The sequence below is a fragment of the Dermacentor silvarum genome, chromosome 7, assembly GCF_013339745.2.
Source record: "Dermacentor silvarum isolate Dsil-2018 chromosome 7, BIME_Dsil_1.4, whole genome shotgun sequence".
Lineage (NCBI taxonomy): Eukaryota > Metazoa > Arthropoda > Arachnida > Ixodida > Ixodidae > Dermacentor > Dermacentor silvarum.
The window spans coordinates 133,863,166-133,884,068 of NC_051160.1; the positions used below are offsets into that span (position 1 = coordinate 133,863,166).

Consider the following 20,903-nt stretch of genomic DNA (forward strand, 5'->3'; position numbering starts at 1 on the left):
TCATGAGAAGTTGAATAAATAAACAGCACTATTCATGTAATTAAGCGGAATGCAAAAAATCATATGAGCAGCTCCAAGCGACGGCAAACTACATTATCTTGATTTTGACCGGCTACGTGGCATTTGCATATTTTGAAATATTGGTACATGATAGTACCAAGTACATGATAGTACTTGAGCACCCTCATATGTGGTTATTTTACGTAACATACGGAATAAAACCTAATGGATACATTTGTAACAAATTTTCGGCGACGGGGAAGCAAAAGAAAAGGATACAAATGCGAGCGCCTGTTCCCTACGCCACCGGGAAAGTTCTTTTTAATACAATAAACCGCCTCAGCGATTAAGACAGCTTGTCCTTGGCAATGCAGGTGTCCTGCGTTTAAGACATTTCACTGCTAAAACGCCAAGCGTTTTCCTTCTATTCAATGTGAAGTTTAGCATTGTATTCTTGAAATAAATTCAGCAATAAATTTGCCATCTGTGGGTCAGTATATCTTCTCGCTGTGGAGACTAGTAGAGACTAGCTTCCAATAGAACATACCTGGGGCGACACGGGATAGAAGATGATTATCCAAGCAGCGGCCACAACTGTGTTTCTGCTATGTGCATGTAAGTAGTAACTGGAATACATTTCTGGTATAGAGCCAATTTAGAATATTTTGGCGTAATTTGCATAAATTGAGGCACGCAACAAGTGATGAGTCTTCGTTTCCAGCGTTCGTTCTGGAGTAAACTGTTATGAATGATTAAACAGAAATGATGCACTAGTTGATCTAGGTGTGATTGCTCGTTTTTGAATTTACATGAACATTAGGTGAGCCTGTGTGGGGATGGTGTCGTTCTTGAGTTATCGAGATTCTGTGCTAGTCCTTGCATTGCTTTCATTATTTTTACGTTTAACGCTAAGCAGATGTAAGTGTTCACAAGATTTGATGGAATGAGTCATGGTGCATTGGGCGATATGTTATATGATCACCACTTTCTGATTTCACATGAAAAATGCCCTTACATATTTGTGATAGATGAATGAAGTGGGAAACGCATAGCCTATAGTTAGTTCAGTCAGATTGCGCATCTCACAATTACAAATTCTGCGGGAGACATGTGTAAGGGAACGTTTTGTCCTCTCGAAGAATTGCCGTCTTGTTGTCTCAATTCTGAAAGCCAAGCAGAAACGGTGATATGTGCCCCTATTGACATCAATATCTTCGTGAGGTGCTCGATGTAAACTTCTAAGAACATTTTTCCACAGTCGAGACCTTCCGGGGCAAGCTTTTAATGGCGACTATAACGCGTAAAATTCACATGGAAGGGACTCGTTCTAGTTACGTATGCAAGTGCACAAATATTTTCTAGAAATAATTTGTGTTCGAGCACATTTGCTTAAGAAATCATTTGTCGTCAAAATATTCTGAAACACAACTGTGGAGAGAATTTGTGAGCACTGATAGCTTGCAGTAATAAAAAAATTGCACCAGCCCCAAGATTATTGCCCTAAAATCTTTCACGACAACAAATAAATTATACAAGGACAATTTATTTCATTACTAACCAGTCGAAAATTATTTATCTTTAAGCTGTGCGTATGTGCCTACTTGTGCGCTTTTATATGGTGCATGTGCAAGTCTTTAAGTAAACTATAATTTCTCGTTGCTTTATAAATCTTGAGACACGTTTAGCGGTATTCATATGTGACTAGTTATTCTCAACGTTTGTCAAACAATAACCCTCTGGTACTACTTATAGACTATAAAAGTGAGCCAAGAGCTCATGCTGTAGTGAAGTTAAGCATTTTCACTGAGCATTAGGTATGAGTAATCAATAAAAAGGTAATATTGTCATGTACAATAACGAAAGAGTTCTATCAGTGCGGGATATATTGCTTTTGTAATTATTCCCGGAGTTAAGAAACAATGTGCTTGTCCGCTAAAATGTCGCCTGTAAGGGGACGGGCACAGTCTAGAAACTGCAAATGACGGTAAATTTGCGTTAATGAACAGCAAATACACGTTTATATTATTCTACTAATTGTCCATAGGCTGCATCTTTCCTTCGGCAACGAAAATACATTTACTCTCTTGAATATTGTCGCATTTTGGAAAAAGCGCTACTAAGGATGATAACGCTATCGAAGGTAATTTAAATGAGTTCAATATATTGCAATACACATTAGTGCTAGGAATGTAAGCCATTGAAATTGTCTAAGTGAAGTAGCTATACCTTTTGCATGATAGGCTGGCAGTTTCTTTTATTGCAGTCAGAACTTCTTCCTTATAGACGAATATGTAAGTTCTCTGATGCAGCTACAATAACGCATCTAAAACAAAACTGATTTTTTTTCAGTATCTCTGACAAACTCATTCCAAAACTACCAGTCTTTCCCCATTGGTCCCTATCAGCAGCAAGTGTACGGCTACTGGAATCCCTACTATCCCCAAAGTTGGTCTACGCCTGGCTATGGCAACTATCCTGTGTCTCCTTCCCACACTATCCAACTGGAAGCGACCACAAGGCCAGACCCTGACCAGAGCTGTTGCAAAGTGAGAGATATGAGTCTTTTACGTATACTGAAACACAGCAAAGAAGATTCTCCTGCTTAGTTTATAATGCATTCTGAACATGCATCGAGTGCATGCACTGTTTGAATTAGGTTATTGCGCGTGCTGCCAATGCCAGTATGTCTATACTCGCGTAGTTAAGGATTACATTTGTGACTTATTTGTTACAGAGGATGCGCTGTAATATAGGAAGCTACTGTGTCTGCAAGACGATTTACTGCATTCGTGCTCCATGCCCGCCACGCGCTTTCTGTAAGTGGGCTCCCGCGTTCTTTTTTATTCCCATTTGACGTATATGAAGAAATTTACATCTCGCATATGGACAAAAAAGACATTATATGAGTAAGAAAGTGACTGTCAAATGCTGGAAAGAATATAGATGCAGCCAAAGATACGCCGGAAATGCCAGTAACATATTTGATATCATGAAAACAACTGCAGGGAACTTGTCTACAATTTGCTACAGTAACCCAAAATGTCATGTCTGAAATATTGAACTCTTTCGCGCAACTGCGATCGAGACCGAAGCATGTCTCCTTCGTAGGCAATGCTTCAAGAGTTGCACCAAAACATTGTAGACTAGATAAATGAGACAATATTATTATCTAGAAAAGGAATACAATTAATAAATAAACAAAAACGTATTGCATTGTCTTTCGTTAAATATACACGTAATACTTACTGAAGTAATGGACAACAAAGTAAATGCCCCGCCCGACCTAATGGCACACGAAGAAGAGAGCGGCAAAGAAAGAAATATCATGCAATGGAATGCATTAATTTTACTTATGTTATAGAGGAGACTACGACATAAGATATGGTTTTCTTCGCGATGTTTATTGATTGCGATAATTTTTGACTTATTGGAAATGTCAATAAAGTTGGAGACATTGCGTAGTCGACAACTTAAAGAAACTTTCTGAAATACTTCATTACCTACAGGCTCGAGAGCTAGCCGGACTTTTCACACTAAATTCCAAGAACTACTGCTAGAAGGTGTTTGTAGAAATTCAAAATGTTTTCAATGCATTGAATGCTTTCTTGCAAAGCGTATTCAGTACGTGAGAAAGGGAACCAATACATGTGAGAGCCAAAGTAGAATCTCTCCAGAACGTGCTGTGTTGGGATTACATACTATCATTACACAGTGCTGCAGTTCACATGAATCTCATCAGAAAATTTAGATGTGGAGTTGTGAGTTCCGTAGCTAATATGCAAAATTATAAGGTATTAGTTAATAGGATATATTCATTAAACAAGACACTCAGCCGTATTACAATTACTTATGCCGAGTAGCCGCAGCATTACCATTTTGAAAACAATCTGCTTACACAATTATAAAGGAGCTTGAGGGGATATGGAAGGCTATTGCCAATGACAGCGTGATGATATATCTAACAAAACTAATTAGCAGTATTAGTGTGAAGCTGATCCGCTCTCCCATCACGCAGTACCTCGTGAGATCTAATAATTGATGTTCCTTTGGTGCAAGCAATAACGTAACACGGCCAACCAATCACTAAGCGTAGCCAAGATAAAAAGAAAAATGCACCCCGTGCCAAAATCATACCATGTCATCGAGTTCAATAAGCACACTGCATACTGCATATATTTGGGGGGAAGCCATTGCTCCCTCCCAAAGAAACGCACTGCTGTACCACAAGGCCTACGTTCAGCTTTCTGCTTTTGATTTCGTGACTGTGTTATGAAAGGAGCAATCTTGAAAAGGCGAGCGCGACGATAAGCTGAAAGCGCAATGTTTCAAGTATGAACATTATCCAAGAATCAACACCGCAATTTTGTCGCAGAACATTGTTGAATGCGGAAAACCACACCCAATTTTCGGCGGCTTCCATAGACTTATATGCATGAACTTCGCAGGCAATTGGACTGCGCAGGCAAACTATAAAATCCTCAAACATGTACTCACATTCTGGAGTCTTGTATCGACGGGTTCCTCGAAACTTCGAGAACACGATTCCACCACCAAATCAGGTGTCCATTGGCTTCTACCGCCACAAAAGCAGACATTCGACGGAGCCGACGCGACACACGTCCGCACCTTCTGGCCCCCTGGCGGCCTCCCCCAAGTGTTAGATAAATCTATTTGTTCAAATTCATTTTCCACAAAAACGTAGTCAGAACAATGTCACGTCTATTTACTAAGAAAACTGGCTTACCCCAGGGTGGCGTGCTTAACTACACTCCCTTCATGGTAAAAATAAACTGTCTTCGGTCAATCCGTATTAGTAGCCACCTTGCATTCTGACTGCATCTAGACGAAGTACAGATCGGCTTCGAGTCCTGCAACGTTGCACTCTACAAGCAACAAGTCCAGCTTAGCCTGAAAAACCTATTTATGTGGGAAACGGAAAACACTTGTAATCTTACCCCTGTAAAAGTTAATGTGCTATTCCCACAAGAATGGTAGGGCTGCTTTATTGGACTTCATGTACAGCACCTACTACTGAACAACGAGCACTACCTTTCAGGCATTGTAGTTCATTGTAATTTAACCTTCACTCAATGCGCAAAGTACCTAAAGGTACAATGCGTAAAAAACCAACATACGAAGAGTTGAGCCGAACGAAACCTGTGGACGTGACAGGAAGTGTCTCATTGACATGCACAAATGTCTCGTACATTCGCGCTTAGACTACGACGCCATAGCTTATCAGTTTCAGAATGAGTCGTATACAAAGCCTCTACTTGTAAATGAGTGAGTGGTCGCTGCATCCACACAGAAGATATTGTAACAATGTTGAGGAACGCAGGTTAACAAAACAACAATATTTATTAAGGGCGAACCTGTGGCCACGACTAAAAGTCACTACGGTCGTGAAGAATGCACGGCAGTCGCGTTCTAAAACTGGCGTCTAACCGTCTTCTTTCTTCACGAGTCCTGTCTCGTGCGCGTGGCGCATGCGAGCCGGGTTCAACCGGGCGCTCGTGCCACGAAGATCGCTGCCTGTTGTTGCTGAACAACACCACGGAACGGCGTGCACAGTGTACAATACGAAGGGCGTGCAACTTGAATGTGGCCAAGTTGTCGCGGCATTATCCCCCTCCTTAACGTATCGGCCCGATGCGTGAGAGAAACTAGTGCTTCCTGTGAGCTCTCACTTTTTTTTCATCATCTCTCGTGGTAGGGTTTCATGCGGACGATATGTACAACTTCCGTAGGGTTGCGCCGTCTTGAGCTCTCGTGTCCAGCGGATTTCACTTCGTAAGTGACGTCGCTTATACGACGAAGTATTTCGTAAGGGCACGGCAGAGAAGCTTTTCAGACAGTCCACGGCATCGCACTGAGGTCCATACCCACACCTTGTCACCGGGCTGATAATGTGCCTCACTAAGTCGCTGGTTGTACCGGCAGGAGTCTATGCGTTGTTGGCGGCGTATTCGGTACTTTGCCATCTGTCGTGCCTCCTCGGCTCTTTGCAAGAAGTAATCTAGGTCAGATGAGTTATTGTTTTCTTCGTCTAACGGCAACATAGCATCCAAAGTGATGGTTACTGCTCGACCGAAAAGAAGTTCAAACGGGGCAACTCGTGTTGTTTCTTGAACGGCTGTATTATATGCGAAGGTGATGTACGGCAAAATTTCGTCTCACAGCCTCTGTTCAACATCGACATACATCGAAAGCATGCCAGCCAGTGTTCTGTTGAGGCGTTCAGTTAAACCGCTTGTCTGAGGGTGGTACGCCATAGTTCTCCTGTGATCAGTATGTGTCATTTGCAACAAGCATTTCATTAGGTCCGCCGTAACGGCTCTTCCACGATCGGTAATAACAACTGTGGGAGCGCCATGCCTGAGCACGATATTGTTGACAAAGAATTTTGCAACTTCGACAGCCGCTGCAATGTACAGGGAATCAGTTTCTGCGTAACGGGTCAGATAGTCCGTGGATACAACTATCTACTTTTTGCTTAATAATGATGTTGGGAAGGGCCCAAGGAATTCCATACCGACTTGTTCGAATGGGGCTTTTGGTGGCTCACTTGGCTGGAGGAGGCTTGCCGGTTTTACGGATGGAGTCTTGCGCCTTTGGCACTCGTGACAAGTGTTGACATAGTGCTGCACGAATGCTAATAACTTAGGCCAGTAGTATTTCAGATGAATCCTGGTTAATGTCCGGCTCACGCCCATGTGTCCAGATGAAGGTTCATCGTGACATGCGTGCAAAATTTCTTCTCGCATAGTTGAGGGCACAAGTAAAAAGTTTGTCACGCTGTTTTCGAAGTTTCTCTTGTATAGGACACTTCCTCGCAGACAGAACGAGGATAGCCCTCTAGAGAAAATACGCGGGAGTTGAACGTCGAGTCCCTCCAGGCGCTGTACAAGTGGTAGCAATTCCGGGTCATCTCGTTGTTTTTGAGCAATTTGTGGCGCGTCAACAATGCCAATGAACGGGAAATCCTCTTCCTCTGACACAGTTGTCTCGACTGGTGTGCGTGACAAACAGTCGGCATCGCTGTGTTTCCTCCCGGATCGGTATACGACAGTAATATCGTAATCTTGCAGCCTAAGGCTCCATCTTGCTAGTCGTCCGGATGGATGGTTGAGATTCGCTAGCCAGCAAAGCGAATGGTTATCACTGACTCCTCTGAATGGTCGACCATAGAGGTCGGGTCGAAATTTACATATTGCCCAAATGACTGCAAGCCACTTTTTCTCAGTTGCCGAGTAGTTTGCCTCTGCTTTCGAGAGCTTACGGCTGGCATAAGCAATTACTTTCTCCTGGCCGTTCTTCCCCTGCACTAGTATATGGCAACGAGGCCGACGTTACTCGCATCGGTATGAAGTGCAGTGTCGGCTGTCCCATAAAAATGGGCAATGATTGGAGAAGCTTGCAGGCGTTGCCTTAACTCGTCAAAGGCGTCTTGTTGTTCGTTGTTCTACATGAAAGGTACATCTTCTCTTGTTAGTATTGTAAGGGGCTCTGCAATCTTTGAGAAATTTTCCACAAATATTCTGTAGTATGCGCATAAACCCCAAAAACGTCGCACTGACTCTTTGTCTGTGGGTGTCGGGAACCTCGCAACGGCTGCTGTCTTTTCCAGATCTGGCCGAACGCGTTCAGCACTGATGACGTGTCCGAGAAACCGAAGTCCATCGAAGCCGAATCGACAATATTCCGCTTAAAATATCTCATGAAAGTACACTTTAACCGTCTAGTGAGACAGTCTTTCTGGCAGAGTTCTCGCGAAGTTTGAGGGCATCTCTACGAGTTTTCACTTCGTGTGTCAGTATTTCGTAATCATTATATAGGTACGCGGTTTATATAAGGAAGATAACGCTGTGAGTAGCGTAGCTGGTGCGGACAATCTGTCTCGCGCGGCACATAGCAAACAGAGCGAAGTGTGGCATGACTGCCTTACTAATCGGGAGAAGGCGACAGGTGCGTGTGCGCACAGTCCGTCTTGCGCGGCGCTATGCTCATCTTCGCAAGTACGGTTCCACCAATGACGACAGCGGCCCTTCATCACGGAGAAATTGTGCCACCAGTGTCAGCAGCGACAGAACCCAAGGGAGCGTCACGTCGAGCCTTACTTGCGCGCCGCTCGCCATCGCCCCTTGCGGGAGCAGTGATCCTCGTCACACACGCTAGTACCACTAGTACCGCGGACTGACCTCAGCAGCTGACGCCGCGGACAAGCGTAGCCCTCCCTAACTCACGCTACCCAGCGCCCCCCCTCGGAAGCGCAGATGAAATCGCCGACGCGGCGGCAACTCAGCGCATGCGGTGACCGTCTCCCCTCCGCTTTCCACCTGAAGCTTTCTTTCATCTCCCTTTGCGTTCCCCGTTCCCTTTGATCTTTCGCTGTGCTCGTTTGCTCGGTTACGAGGGACATCGAGGCACGCCGACTCTCGGCATAGAAACGGGCGCTTAATAGCTGCGCGCTAAAATTTTTGGTAATCGCCTTATGGCTCCTGCAAAGCGTTTACTACGTGGCAGTGACAGGTCGTGGCATGTGACATGTAATGTGTAAAATATTTAATAGGTGGCATGCTGTTAAACCAAACTGAGGAAACTGGTCATTAATAGCACAAGTAGGACGAGATGAAGTCATCTGTCAACTGACCGTGGGGCAAGCTCAGAGTACACACAATTATTTGCTCACCGGTGCCGAACCTTTAACCTATCGTAGATGTGACCAGATGGCAACCATCATTCACGTCTCGCAAGTGTGTGAAGTAGGAATTTCCAAGGAAAATGTACTTTTTAGCATTCTGACAGCATATTCTTTTCCATCCGACAATGATCGTTGCACGCGGCCGTTTCTAAATCGTAAATTATCAACTTAAGAAATTCATAGCACAAGAGGCTTCTGTTGCTAGAGTAGTGTGTTGCAGAACAATATCCTCCAGGACTTGCGTTCGAGTGTTTTTGTGGAGGCGATAGCGCTTCCTGCAAACTATTACCAATGATACATTTCTGTTCATCATTCCTTCGTAACATATTTTTGTGTCCACAGAAGAAACCACTTATCATTGTCATAATTGTAGTACAGATATATTTTATTCACTTTACAGAGACTGTTACGAGGCCTCTTAACGACCATGTTACATATACGCTATGTTATTCTTCTGTAGATTGACTAATAAATGTTCACCTTTTCCATGGCGCTCTTTTCACAGATCTGTATCTTTACAAAATACCACATAACCATCATGTAGGCAGAGAAACACCTCATTGCCTCACGTCAATATGTGCAAACATTTATTGTGCATTTATTGCTCATGCTCTCTTTCTCACCTAATAAAGTTGTAATTTTCAGGTGAGCCTTGGTGGAGACGCTACCAGTATGGCGGCTACAAGTGGTGACTGTGAGTGACATGCCTAAAAAATTGCAGTCGATGGATGGATTCATAGTATACATTAGTCGTCAAATAAATCTTTGTTCTGTTCAATTTCTATATTTTGTTTCGTTTGCTTGCTTTTGTGATGTGCCCATGACCAAATTTGAGCAGCACGGTCTTTCCACGCCGTCTACTTCCTTGTGAAACATATATTTAACAATTTCTGTCTTTTTTGTCCCAGATCCCTTTACCTATGTTAAGACAATAATTCCGAGCTGGGCTAGATTACGTACGTAATGATGAAACAGTGCAGACGACGGGACGGGTGAAAACGGCCAGGGCAGTGTGCTGTCCTGTCGGTTTTCACCAGTCCCTTCGTCGGCACAATATTTGAAGTTTATGCATAGCATATTGTCACGGCTCACTGAAGACAAGAGTGAAGAACGGTATTTCATTGAGACAATAAGAACAAGCGCTCAGTTCAAGCTTCTTCTTCTCTAGCACCTCGCTTGCACGCTCGAGGTCGCCGTCTTCGTCGTCACCGTGGTTGGGAACAGATAGCGTCACGGCGTCTGCCCCCCTCCAGTTAGAGCATCGTCCCGATGCTCGGCGGGTAGCACCCGGTGATCAGCAAACCAGAGAGTGCCCATGTCATTCAGAAAGATAAGGTCTCATGCGCACCGCGTGCACACTCTCAGGCAGGCTCTGACGGCGCCTCGAGGAGGATGGGCTGCCAGGAACAATTTCATAGTTGACGTCGCTAAGGCGTCGTAGAACCTTGTATGCTCCGAAGTATCGCCGTAGAATTTTCTCCGCGAGGCCCTGGCGGCGTACTGGAGCCCAAACCCAGACCCTTTGGCCGGGCTGGTAGATTGATGGTGTTGATTGTAACGTCGGGCATCTCGGTCTTGCTGGCTAGTTATGCGAACGCGTGCGAACTGTCGTGCTTCTTCGGCGCGCTCTGTAAAATCTGCGGCGTCAGTCTCGGAATCGCTGGAATCAAGAGGCAGCATGGCATCCAGCATTGTAGTCACTTCTCAACCGTCGAGGAGACCGAATGGTGTCATACGTGTTGTTTCTTGCCGAGCCGTATTATAAGCAAACGTGATGTAGGGAAATATTTGGTCCCAGTTCTTCTGCTCCACATCGACATTCATGCACAGCATGTCAGCGAGAGTCTTGTTGAGGCGCTCCGTAAGTCCACTGCTTTGTGGGTGATAGGCTGTCGTCCTTCTGTCTGCCGAGCCACTGAGCGTGAGTACAGTTCGCAAAAATTTAGCTGTGAACGTGGTTCCCCTCTCGGTTACGATGACCGCTGGAGCACCATGCCTCAGGACGACGTTTTCAATGAAGAACTGTGCGGCCTCCGCTGCTGTCTGTCGCAACTATGATCCACTTATTTCCGGCGGCAGATATTGGGAATGGGCCCACAGGTCTATCCAAATTTGTGCAAACGGCGTTTCCGGCACTGGAACGGGATGTAATAGTCCGGCAGGTTAGGCAGGTGGCACTTTTCGTCGCTGGCAGTCAAGGCACGTTCGACCGTAGTGCTTCACCTGTGCTGCGAGCCGTGACCAGTAGTACTTCTATTTGATCCTTGCTAATGTTCTTGTGTACCCTAGGTGGCCTGAGGTAGCTTCATCATGAGAGGCGTGCAATATTTCATTGCGGGGAATTTTAGGGACGACAAGTAGATATCTGTTCCCTGTTGAAGAGAAGTTCTTTCTAAAAAGAACACTGTTGCGTATGTAGAATGATGACACGTCCCTTGAAAACAATCCAAGCTTGTTTGTGGTGCGGGCTTCTAAGAAATATATTAAAGAAGCGAGCTCCTGGTTCTCTTGCTGTTGTTGAGAGATGGTGGCCGCATCAACAACTCCTAAAAGCCTGTGGATTCGTCATCATCTCCGCCTGACGACTCGATCGACGATCTGGAAAGTAAGTCAGCATCTAAGTGCTGCCTTCCCGATTTATAGACCACCGTCATGTCGTACTCTTGAAGCCGTAGGCTCCAGCGTGCCAAACGTGCAGATGGATCTTTCATGTTGGTCAACCAACAGTGGTCACTTATGACTTGAAATGGGCGGCAGTATATGTACGGGCGGAACTTGGTCCATACTACAGCCTTCTCTGTGGTGGAGTAGTTCGACTCGGCATGTGACACTGTTCTACTCGCGTAAGCGATGACTCGCTCAGCGCCGTCTTGCCACTGAACAAGGATGGCGCCTAGACCCACGTTGCTCGCGTCGGTGTGGATCATTGTGGGCGCATCCACGTCAAAGGGGGCAAGAACAGGTGGAGTTTGTAGACGGGGCTGCAACTCCTTAAATGCCGCCTTCTGCTCCTCGCCCCACACAAACGCGACATCTTCTCTGCTTAGGCAGGTGAGTGGTGAGACGATGCGTGCAAAACCCGCAATAAATCGCCGGTAATATGCGCACACTCCCAGGAAGCGTCTGACTGCCTTCTTGTCCGTAGGCCTTGAAAACTTTGTGACAGCTGCGATTTTCTCAAGATAAGGTCTGACACCTGTGAGACTTACAACGTCGCCCAAAAACTGTAGTTCTTCATAGCCAAAGTGACACTTTTCAGGTTTAAAAGTAAGCCCAGCGGATGGTATGACTTGAAGAACTAACCGCAGCCGTCTGAGATGTTCATCAAATGTGGCAGAATAAACAATCACATCGTTTAGGTACACGAAGCAAGTCTTCCACTTAAGGTCTGAGAGAACGGTATTCATTAGCCTTTGAAACGTGGCTGGGGCGGAGCACAAACCAAAAGGGAGAACCTTGAATTCATAGAGCCCATCAGGCGTCACGAAAGCAGTCTTTTCGCCATCCCGCTTATCGACCTCTCTTTGCCAGTATCCACTTCTTAAGCCCATCGACGACAAGTACCGTGCATGCCGTAGCCTGTCGATGGAATCGTCGATGCGTGGTAAGGGATGCACATCTTTTTTCGTAATCCGATTGAGCTTGTGATAATTGATACAAAACCGCAGGCTACAATTGTTCTTCTTAACGAGTACCACGGGCGATGCCCAAGGGCTTTGTGACGGCTTTGTGACGGCTGGATGACATCTTCTAGCATTTTCTTGACTTGCTGCTGTATTGCTTCACGCTCTTTCTCTGCCACGCGATACGGATGCTGCCGGATGGGTATTGCTGTTTCCTCCGTAATAATGCGGTGTTTAGTCAGTGGTGTTTGACGCACTCGGGAGGTTGTAGAGAAGCAGTCCTTAAAATGGTCAAGCAGTTCCCTGAGACTTTGTTTCTGTTGCGGCGCTAAACCTGAGTCAACGTCGACGACGGGTGCATGTGGCATTGTATCGGTGGTTGATTCCTCTTCTACAGCAAAGCAGTATTGAACGTGGTCAATTTCGTCAAAGTATGCCACAGTGGTGCCTTTACTGATGTGCCGGCGTTCATTGGTAAAATTTGTCAGTAGTATCTCTGTGTCACCACCGATTAGGCTGACGATACCCCGAGCGATGGCAAACCTTGATGGAACAGAAGTGCAGTTAATTGTTCGGCTACACACTCCTTGTTAATCTGTTCTCCGCAACTGACGGAGACAAGACTGCATGATAGTGGTGGTATGCAGACGTCTTCGTCCGCGACACGGAACGATGTACGTTGGTGCTAGTCGTCGTGGCTCGTGTCTATAGTATTCGATAAGGTTATCTCGCCATCCCGTATGTTAACCACGGTGCCGTGCTCCCGCAAGAAGTCCATTCCAAGGATTAGTGATCTGCAGCACTCTTTTAAAATAATAAAAGAAGCGACAAAAGCTGTATTTCCTATCCGGAGTCGTGCAGTACATTTTCCTGTAGGTGTCATAATCTGGCCCCCGGCATTTCGAATTTGAGGGCCCGTCCATTGCGTTTTTACTTTCTTAAGCCGGTCTGCCAACTGCTCACTCATTATCGAAAAGTCTGCGCCAGTATCGACTAAAGCTGTCACGTAGTGTCAATCAGTCGTTAAGAGTAGGTCGGCAGTCACAAGTTCGTCGGTGTTCTGTTTTTCCGGGTTGCTCTGATCGTTTCTCAGTAATAATGGGGGATTTTTTGTGGTTCGACGACTTGCAACCTTCCCCCTGGAGGTCGCTGATTTCAGTTTCCCCGCCGTGGGCTTGGAGAGCGGCCTCTTACCACGTCGGCGAAACTGCGACGGCTCGGCGAATAATAGCGTAACGGAGATGGCGAGCGCGACCGGAGATTAGCTGAGCTGCCTTGTTCCCGAGTGATACTGTCGTCAAAGCCTGGATTGTCTATCTGGAAACTGCCGCGGAGTAGCAGGTGACATTTCCTGGATGCCACCCTGGCGATGAGGGCAAAAACGATAAATGTGCCCTGGTTCGCCACAATGAAAACACAATGGTCGGAGATCAGCAATGCGCCATACGTCGGTCCTGCGAAGCTGGGGTCGCCTAAAATGCTCTCTCAGAGTCCAGGCAGCAATAGGTGGTCGCTGGTGGTACTGCTGTACTGGCACGGTAGAAAGCGGGCGACGGACCGCGTCTGCGTATCTATATGCACGTACGTGGCTCGAAGCGTGGCTCGAAGCGTGGCTCGAAGCGCGGCTCGGGACACGGTTCAGGGAGTGGCTCAGGAGATGCAAATGCTTGCCGGATTTCTTGGCGGACAACTTCAGCGACCGAAGCAACCGTAAACTCCTTCGGTGTCGCAGTTCGCTTCACAATCTCCTCGCGCGCAATATCTCTTATCAGTTGACGCAGCGAGGTCTCGTCTGTCACTGCCAGTACTGCGGCTCCTGCAGGTGCATCGTTAGTCAGGCGTTCGTATTGCCGGCAACGCTGCTGGAGCGCCCGCTCAATTGTTGTGGCTTCCTTAATAAATTCTTGCACTGTTGTAGGCGGGTTGCGCGCGCGACCAGCGAATAGCTGTTCTTTGACGCCGCGCATGAGATAGCTCAGCTTCTTCAAATCAGGCATGTTGGGATGCGCGCGGCTAAACAAACGAGACATGTCCTCGGCTAACATGGAAACACTTTCGTTAGGCATCTGAATGCGCAACTCGACAAGGCGTTGTGCATTATCTCGGCGATAAGTGCTTCCGAAGGTATCAATTAGCCGACGGCAAAATTCGTTCCACGTTTTCAAATGTGCCTCGCGGTTTTGAAACCACGTCCTTGCGCTACCTTCAAGAGCGAAGTACACATTGGACAGCGTCTGGTCTGGACGCCACTGATTGACCCTAGCTACGCGTTCGTACTGGTCGATCCAGTCTTCGGCGTCTTCATACGTGTCACCGCGGAAGTTTGTGGGGACTAGATTGTTTTGAACAGTCACCTGTGTTGTACTTGCAAGCGCCATTTTGGAGTCGGTGCGGTCGCTGACAAAGTCCCTTGCAAGAGACCGAATTCCGGGAAAAGACCTTGCAGGCGGCGGCTTGCGCGGTGCACAGGTGTCTCGACGCGTGGATGGTGCCTTGAAGGGCTGGATGCAGGGCTACTCGCACGAGTCGTCCCAAATATGAGGCGAGGATGCTATACCCAGCACTTCCACCAATGTCACGTACGGCACACTGAAGACAAGAGCGAAGAACGGTATTTAATTGAGACCATGAGAACAAGCGCTCAGTCCAAGCTTATTCTTTTCTAGCACCTCGCTTGCACGCTCGAGGTCGCCGTCTTCGTCGTCACCGTGGTTGGGCACAGATAGCGTCACCGCAATATCTTGCACTGGTTGCTACTACACTGCCATCTCATTCTAGGTGGACACTTACAGGCCAAGGATTATGTTCAGTGCCTGAAGATCAATAGCAAAGGTGGCGCTACGTACTAAAAAACATTCCGACAGAATCTTTTTCACGTGTAATGTGGACACTTAGGTGATAAGCAATAATGCAATGTAGGAACAAACCGTATGGCCACCCAAGGTACAGGTAGTGGCAATCTGGCGCAAATCTACAATGCCACTTAATACCACGACACGGTATAATAATGCAGTCGGCATTATTACGGGGCACGTAATGAAATCCCGGCCGCGGCGGCCGCAATAATCTGGAGTCCTCCAGTACGGCGTGCCTCATAACCATATATGTGTTTAGCAAATCAAATCCACAGTTTATTTCATTTTAGCGCCATAGCGTAAAGGGTCCCATATCGCAGGAAATCCGCCGTCGGCCTCCGCGGCCGAGAAAATCATGCCCAATTAACGCACGCCCTCAGAATATATTCAGGTATTTGTATGTGTGACACCTTCTTATATGACGTGCGGTGTATGCGGGTTATATTGCTACATCATTCTATCACTAATGTTGCTCATACCTTGTCTTACATTCTTGACAAAGCGATTCGTCGGAATTTCTAGAATGAAAACCCACAAACAAATGCCATGAAACAAGAGACCCACAGCGCATGCCTTTTATTTTTAAATCTTCTCAGACTGTTATAATAAAAGTGCGAAAGAACAACAGAAACATGAACATGGTGTAATTCTTTTGGCGCGGTTCTGCACAATCTCCGGGATCAGCCCACGCAAGAGGCCGCGTTTCTACCAGAAAACTCGCCTTCGGGTACAGCATTCGCCGCCAGCATTTCCCGGTAACCATTGCGGTTGCATCAGCTGCAGTTGTCGGGAAGCGTGAGAAGCAGTGAGGGATCTTTGAATGCTATCGCGTTACACTCTTTAAAGCAAAGCTTAAGCGTCCTCCACATTTTTATTTTGCAATTTAGGGTACTTTATGGACTTTCCAGGAACTAACTGTATAAGTCTACCTATTTAACTATCTTTCTAGCTATCTATGCCTCTAACAGTTTACTCGCAAACCTATTGTCTCGGAGTAGTCCATGGGCAAACTTGTAGTGCGTCGGGCTGCGGTGCTAACAGAACCAGGTGAGAAACCAACCGTCGGAAGAACTTTGCCCACTGGGTATGTGCCACGATGTACTTTTGCTCCACTCTTCAGCCAACCTCTTTGACGCCGATCGGGTCACTGAGGACAGGGTGATGAGTATGTAGTGTTCCTTACTGAATATATTCCGCGCTAACTTGCAGCAATGTGTGTATCTTGGTCTTTGCTGCTCTTTGATAGCGATGCATAGAGGTGCGTGCTACTCTCGAAAAATCATCTTTAGCACTGCTTCGGTAACCAGGTAATTACAACTCAGAATGTATGGCTCACCGTTCAAAAGAAGGCGCATTCAATTTCTCCAGTGATCAGCGTAATCGCAGCGGCGCCGAGGGCTGACTTTACGGTTTGACCCAAAAACACGCATTGGGTAGCACCGTGCTTCCCAATGCGGAGAGAAGCCGGGCTACATTTTGACAAGTCCATTTCGCAATGGGCGATTCACGCCAACTGTGTCCGTCATTATAAAACGCTTGAGATTTTTACCATGCAGGGCACCATCGAACCCCCTTCATACGGTATTCTCAAGCCCAGCAGCCCAAGACATTAGCAAGCATTCCTTCGGGGAGTTCTACCGGCCGGGGTCCTTCGCATACTAGGACCAAGCCTTCAAATGAACGACGGGATAACTTGGTGTCCCGCGCCCACCGGAGCGGAAGGCAACGATTGGGCGGATTGTCTGGCTCGAGACACAACAGGCCAAGTCGCGATACATACCGCTCGAGCGGAGGCCTCTCCGACATCCGGCAGCACACCAAGTGACATACTTAAGGCACAATGACTAGGAAGACGAACCTCACCCCAAGCTCGACAGGCGAGTGACTTGCAGCGGATGCAAACGAACACCTACCCACACTTACATAGACTCAACAGAATGTTTCCCGACAAACACAGCGACAGATGACCATGGTGCGACTCCACCCCGACACTGGAACACATCATTTACCAATGCACGCAGAGTCCGTTGGACGCCATCTCGCCGCTCCTTAACGACACACTTAGCAATTGGGCCTGGGAGGCGAGACTCTCCGAACTGCACTTGGGAAGGCAATTGGCGACCCTCGAGTAGGTGGTGGTGGTGAAAACTTTATTGTCCCTCGAACATGCCCGGTGCGCCGGAATAGCCAGTGGGGCCCAGGAAGAGGTGCTCCACCCACAGTAACCAAGCACAATCTTTATTTGAATAAAGTTGTTTCTCTCTCTCTCTCTCTCTCTCTGCGTCACAAATGCACTGTGCATGGATCACTTTAAAATGAACAAACTTCACGCCAACGCTTTGGCGAACTGTACCATGAATGCACTGTCTATGTGGTGATTTTATTGCGATAGCATTACATGGACACTCCAAGTAGATTTATGCCGATAGAGTCCAACGGAGATGAAATTGCCGCCGCGCGCCGTATGCTGTATATATATGTGCGAGTGAAAGCGCACGAGGGAAGCACGCCTTCACGGGGAGCGAACGCACGGCGGTGAGCAAACGCGACTTCTTCTGTCGCGCGAAACGCCGTGGGGGGATGAGAGGGAGGGAGGGAACGCGAAGTTTTGCTGCCGCACGAAATGCGTATTTAAACAAATATAAAAAACCTTGAGAGGCGAAAAGGTGGGAGGGAAAAAAGGAGGGTGAGGGGGATGGCACGACCTTTTTTACGATGAAGGCGACGACGCTCGAACGCAATCATATGGTTTGCATGAATGCATGCTGTAGAAGCGTGGCTCCAGTCAGTTAGACTGCTCCCTCCCTGATAGTAAGATTATATTTGGATCATCAAAAAAGTGTTATGCGTTGTGCCTCGTTGGACCTGCAGCACCAACTCTGGGCCGTCCAGCGAGCCGAGGAAGCCGCCAAGGGCCAACAAGCCTTGGCCGAAGCCTAGGCGGGGTCTAGGCCCACCCCACCAAATCGCTGGGCACTCAATAAAGTTATTTGAATTAATGAATCAAAAAAGTGATGCGTTTATTTAGGAATACCATCGATCCCTTAACAGCAGCCATAGTTGTGCCTAGTCACCACCAGCACAGCGTGGTCTCCGGAGCGTTGGAACTCCGCCAAACAGATAGGAAAAAAAGAAGCGCGACCTGTGCCATCCTCCTCGCCACCTTTTTTTTCTTACGAGCCGTGTTTTGAGGCAACAACAACAAAACATTTTTTTTTCTCTCTCGTGGGGAATCATCCGCGGAAAGCAAAATACGCGCACCGCGAACAGTCACCAACGCCATGCGCATTCGGTGAGAACGCGGAAAAACTCCGACGGCTTCGACAACAGTTGTGCGCGTTGCTGGTCCTGCTCAATGTCCAAGTTTATACACCTGATAAAAGTACTATCGTTACTCCGTTTAGCTCTCCACTAATTTGTTATCGCAATTGATGCTTCACCTTTCGGGTGAAGCTGCGCCAGTTTTTTTTTTATAAACATCTCGCCCACTTTGGTCACTTCATATGTGCTATTGGATGTGCGGCTAGAAGGGAGCAGTGGCCCGCCATGCTTTTTGTCTCAGAGGGCACATGTCGACTTTTCGGCGGCGCCCCTAGGTGGCGCAGCGTGTCGAGAAAGAATGCGAGAGAAAAGCTCGACTGCCGGATACAGTAACCTGACTAACGAAGTACTGAATATGTCCCTGTGTTATAAATTCGAAAATATAACTGCGGAAAAATTAATGGTGCAGAAAAAAGTGTACCTAGAATCTCCTCAGGGAGTTATCTGAATGATACGTAAGCATTTCGTAGTAACGACGGGGTGTTGAGGGCTCACACTCAGCACTGCTGGTATCCTAGCACTTCTCAGCGGCTGCGGTCATCTTGGCGCCATTACGGTAAATGCGAAAGCGCTGCGCCGACACAAGCTGCTGAGGAAGGCGGCGCAACGTGAACTGATGAGGCAAGCAAACTACAGCAGTTGGCGGCGACAAGTGCGCTGATGACATTCTGATCCGAAGCCAGGGCTGCTCCACAATTCTGGCATACTAAAGGTGTGCCTAGTGCATGACTCATTGCACATGTCACGTGGCCACAGAGACGTGCTCGTGCCACTGCTCGCGCGTTCGTCGTCGTCTTCTTCCACAGCTGGCGAAAACATTGCTGCTGGCTCTATCTTAAAAGCGATCGTGTTACACCAAGGACGGACGCGCGGACAGTTTTCTCGTTGGGTAACCATCGAAATGTTTACGCATTTAATATTACCGCGGCATGAAATCCGTGAGAAGAAAACTTCGCATAGGGGAGGGCAAGATGTATGCAGTTAGAGATAGGTTGGTTAATATCATCAGAAATTTCTAAGATGCAGTAAAAGCAACAGAATAAATGTCTACTGATCAGCCACAGAAGCTTCATTAGAAGGAGTGATGAACAGGATACAGAGGACCCTTCTATGACAAGCGATGAAGTTAGAAGAGCCTTGCAAGACAAGTCCCGGGGAGAAGCGAAAGAAGATTGAATAAGAGTCGATTTATTGAAATATGAAGGAGATAACATGCTTGAAAAAATTGTAGCCTCTTATACGCAATACCTCACGATTTCTTGTGTACCAGAGAGGCGGGAGAATACCAACATTATACTAATCCACATGAACAGAGACGGTTATGAATTGAATAATTATAGACCCATTAGCTTGCTTTCAGTATTGTAAAAATGTTCCCCAATAATTGCCAATAGAATCAGAGCAGCACTTGCTTCAATCAACGAAGAGAACTGGCTGGCTTGAGGAAGGGTTATTCCACAATGAATCACGCCCGTGCCATAATTAAGGTAATTGAGTGATCCGCGGAACGCAATAAACCTGGTTATCTGGTTTTCATAGATTATGAAAAGGCATTTGATTCAGTAGATATACTAGTAGTTATTGAGGCATTGCGTAATAAAGGAGTACAGGACGCATACTTGTGTATCTTGAGAAATATTTACGATATCTACGCAGCTACCTTCATTCTCTACAAGAAATGTAAGAAAAAAATTAATTATTGACAAATGGCGCAGACAAGCAGACACAATCTCTCCCATACTATTCACTGGATGCATAGCAGAAGTATTAAAGCTATTACACCGCGAAGGCTTAGGAGTGAGGATCAACAGAGAATATCTCCACAACTTTCGCTTTTCAGATGACATCCTGTTCAGCAACACTGGGGATGAGTTGAAAAAAAAATGAATGAGGGCCTTAACCGACAAAGTCTAAGAGAAGGTTTGAAAATTATCATGCAATAGACAAAGGTAACGTTCAATAGCCTGGCAAGGCAACAAAAATTTGTCATCGATATTCAGCTCCTGGAGTCTGTGCAGGAGTACGTTTATCTAGGTCACTTACTCACAGGGAACCCTGATCATGAAAAGTAAAGTTACACAAGTGTAAAAATGGGTTGAAGTGCATACAGCCGGCAAATACCAAATTATGACTGGGCGCTTGCTACTGTCGTTGAAATGGAAATTGTATGTGCAATCATTGTGTTTTACCGCCCCCCATCCACTTGGACGTTAACAAGACGCTCGATAACAATTTAAAGACCGCGCAAAGAGCGATGGAACGAAAAATTGTAGGTGGAACGTTAATAGATAAATATATCGCGGTGTACATAAAAGAGTAAACTGCGAGAGCGAGGAAACCAACTCGCCCCCATCGCTATTCATATTCAAACGGAGATAGCTGACATTCTAGGCTACATTAAGA

General features: G+C 46.6%; 1 protein-coding gene across 1 annotated transcript; it reads left to right on the top strand.

Annotated features, from left to right (window-relative positions):
* The first annotated feature begins 460 nt into the window (after window positions 1-460).
* Window positions 461-9,408, top strand: LOC119459750 (uncharacterized). Its single transcript, XM_049670062.1, has 4 exons — window positions 461-615; window positions 2,350-2,546; window positions 2,735-2,816; window positions 9,347-9,408. Exons 1-4 carry the CDS (start codon window positions 570-572, stop codon window positions 9,391-9,393), a joined length of 372 nt encoding a protein of 123 aa, XP_049526019.1. The 5' UTR covers window positions 461-569; the 3' UTR covers window positions 9,394-9,408.
* The last annotated feature ends 11,495 nt before the right edge of the window (window positions 9,409-20,903 follow it).

What these genes read in the sequence shown, in the direction of transcription:
- LOC119459750 (XM_049670062.1), top strand. Translation starts at nt 570, where the DNA reads ATGATTATCCAAGCAGCGGCCACAACTGTGTTTCTGCTATGTGCAT. An exon ending in TGTGTTTCTGCTATGTGCAT is followed by an intron (nt 616 to 2,349) that starts GTAAGTAGTAAC and finishes ATTTTTTTTCAG; the next exon opens with TATCTCTGACAAACTCATTC. An exon ending in ATGCCCGCCACGCGCTTTCT is followed by an intron (nt 2,817 to 9,346) that starts GTAAGTGGGCTC and finishes TGTAATTTTCAG; the next exon opens with GTGAGCCTTGGTGGAGACGC.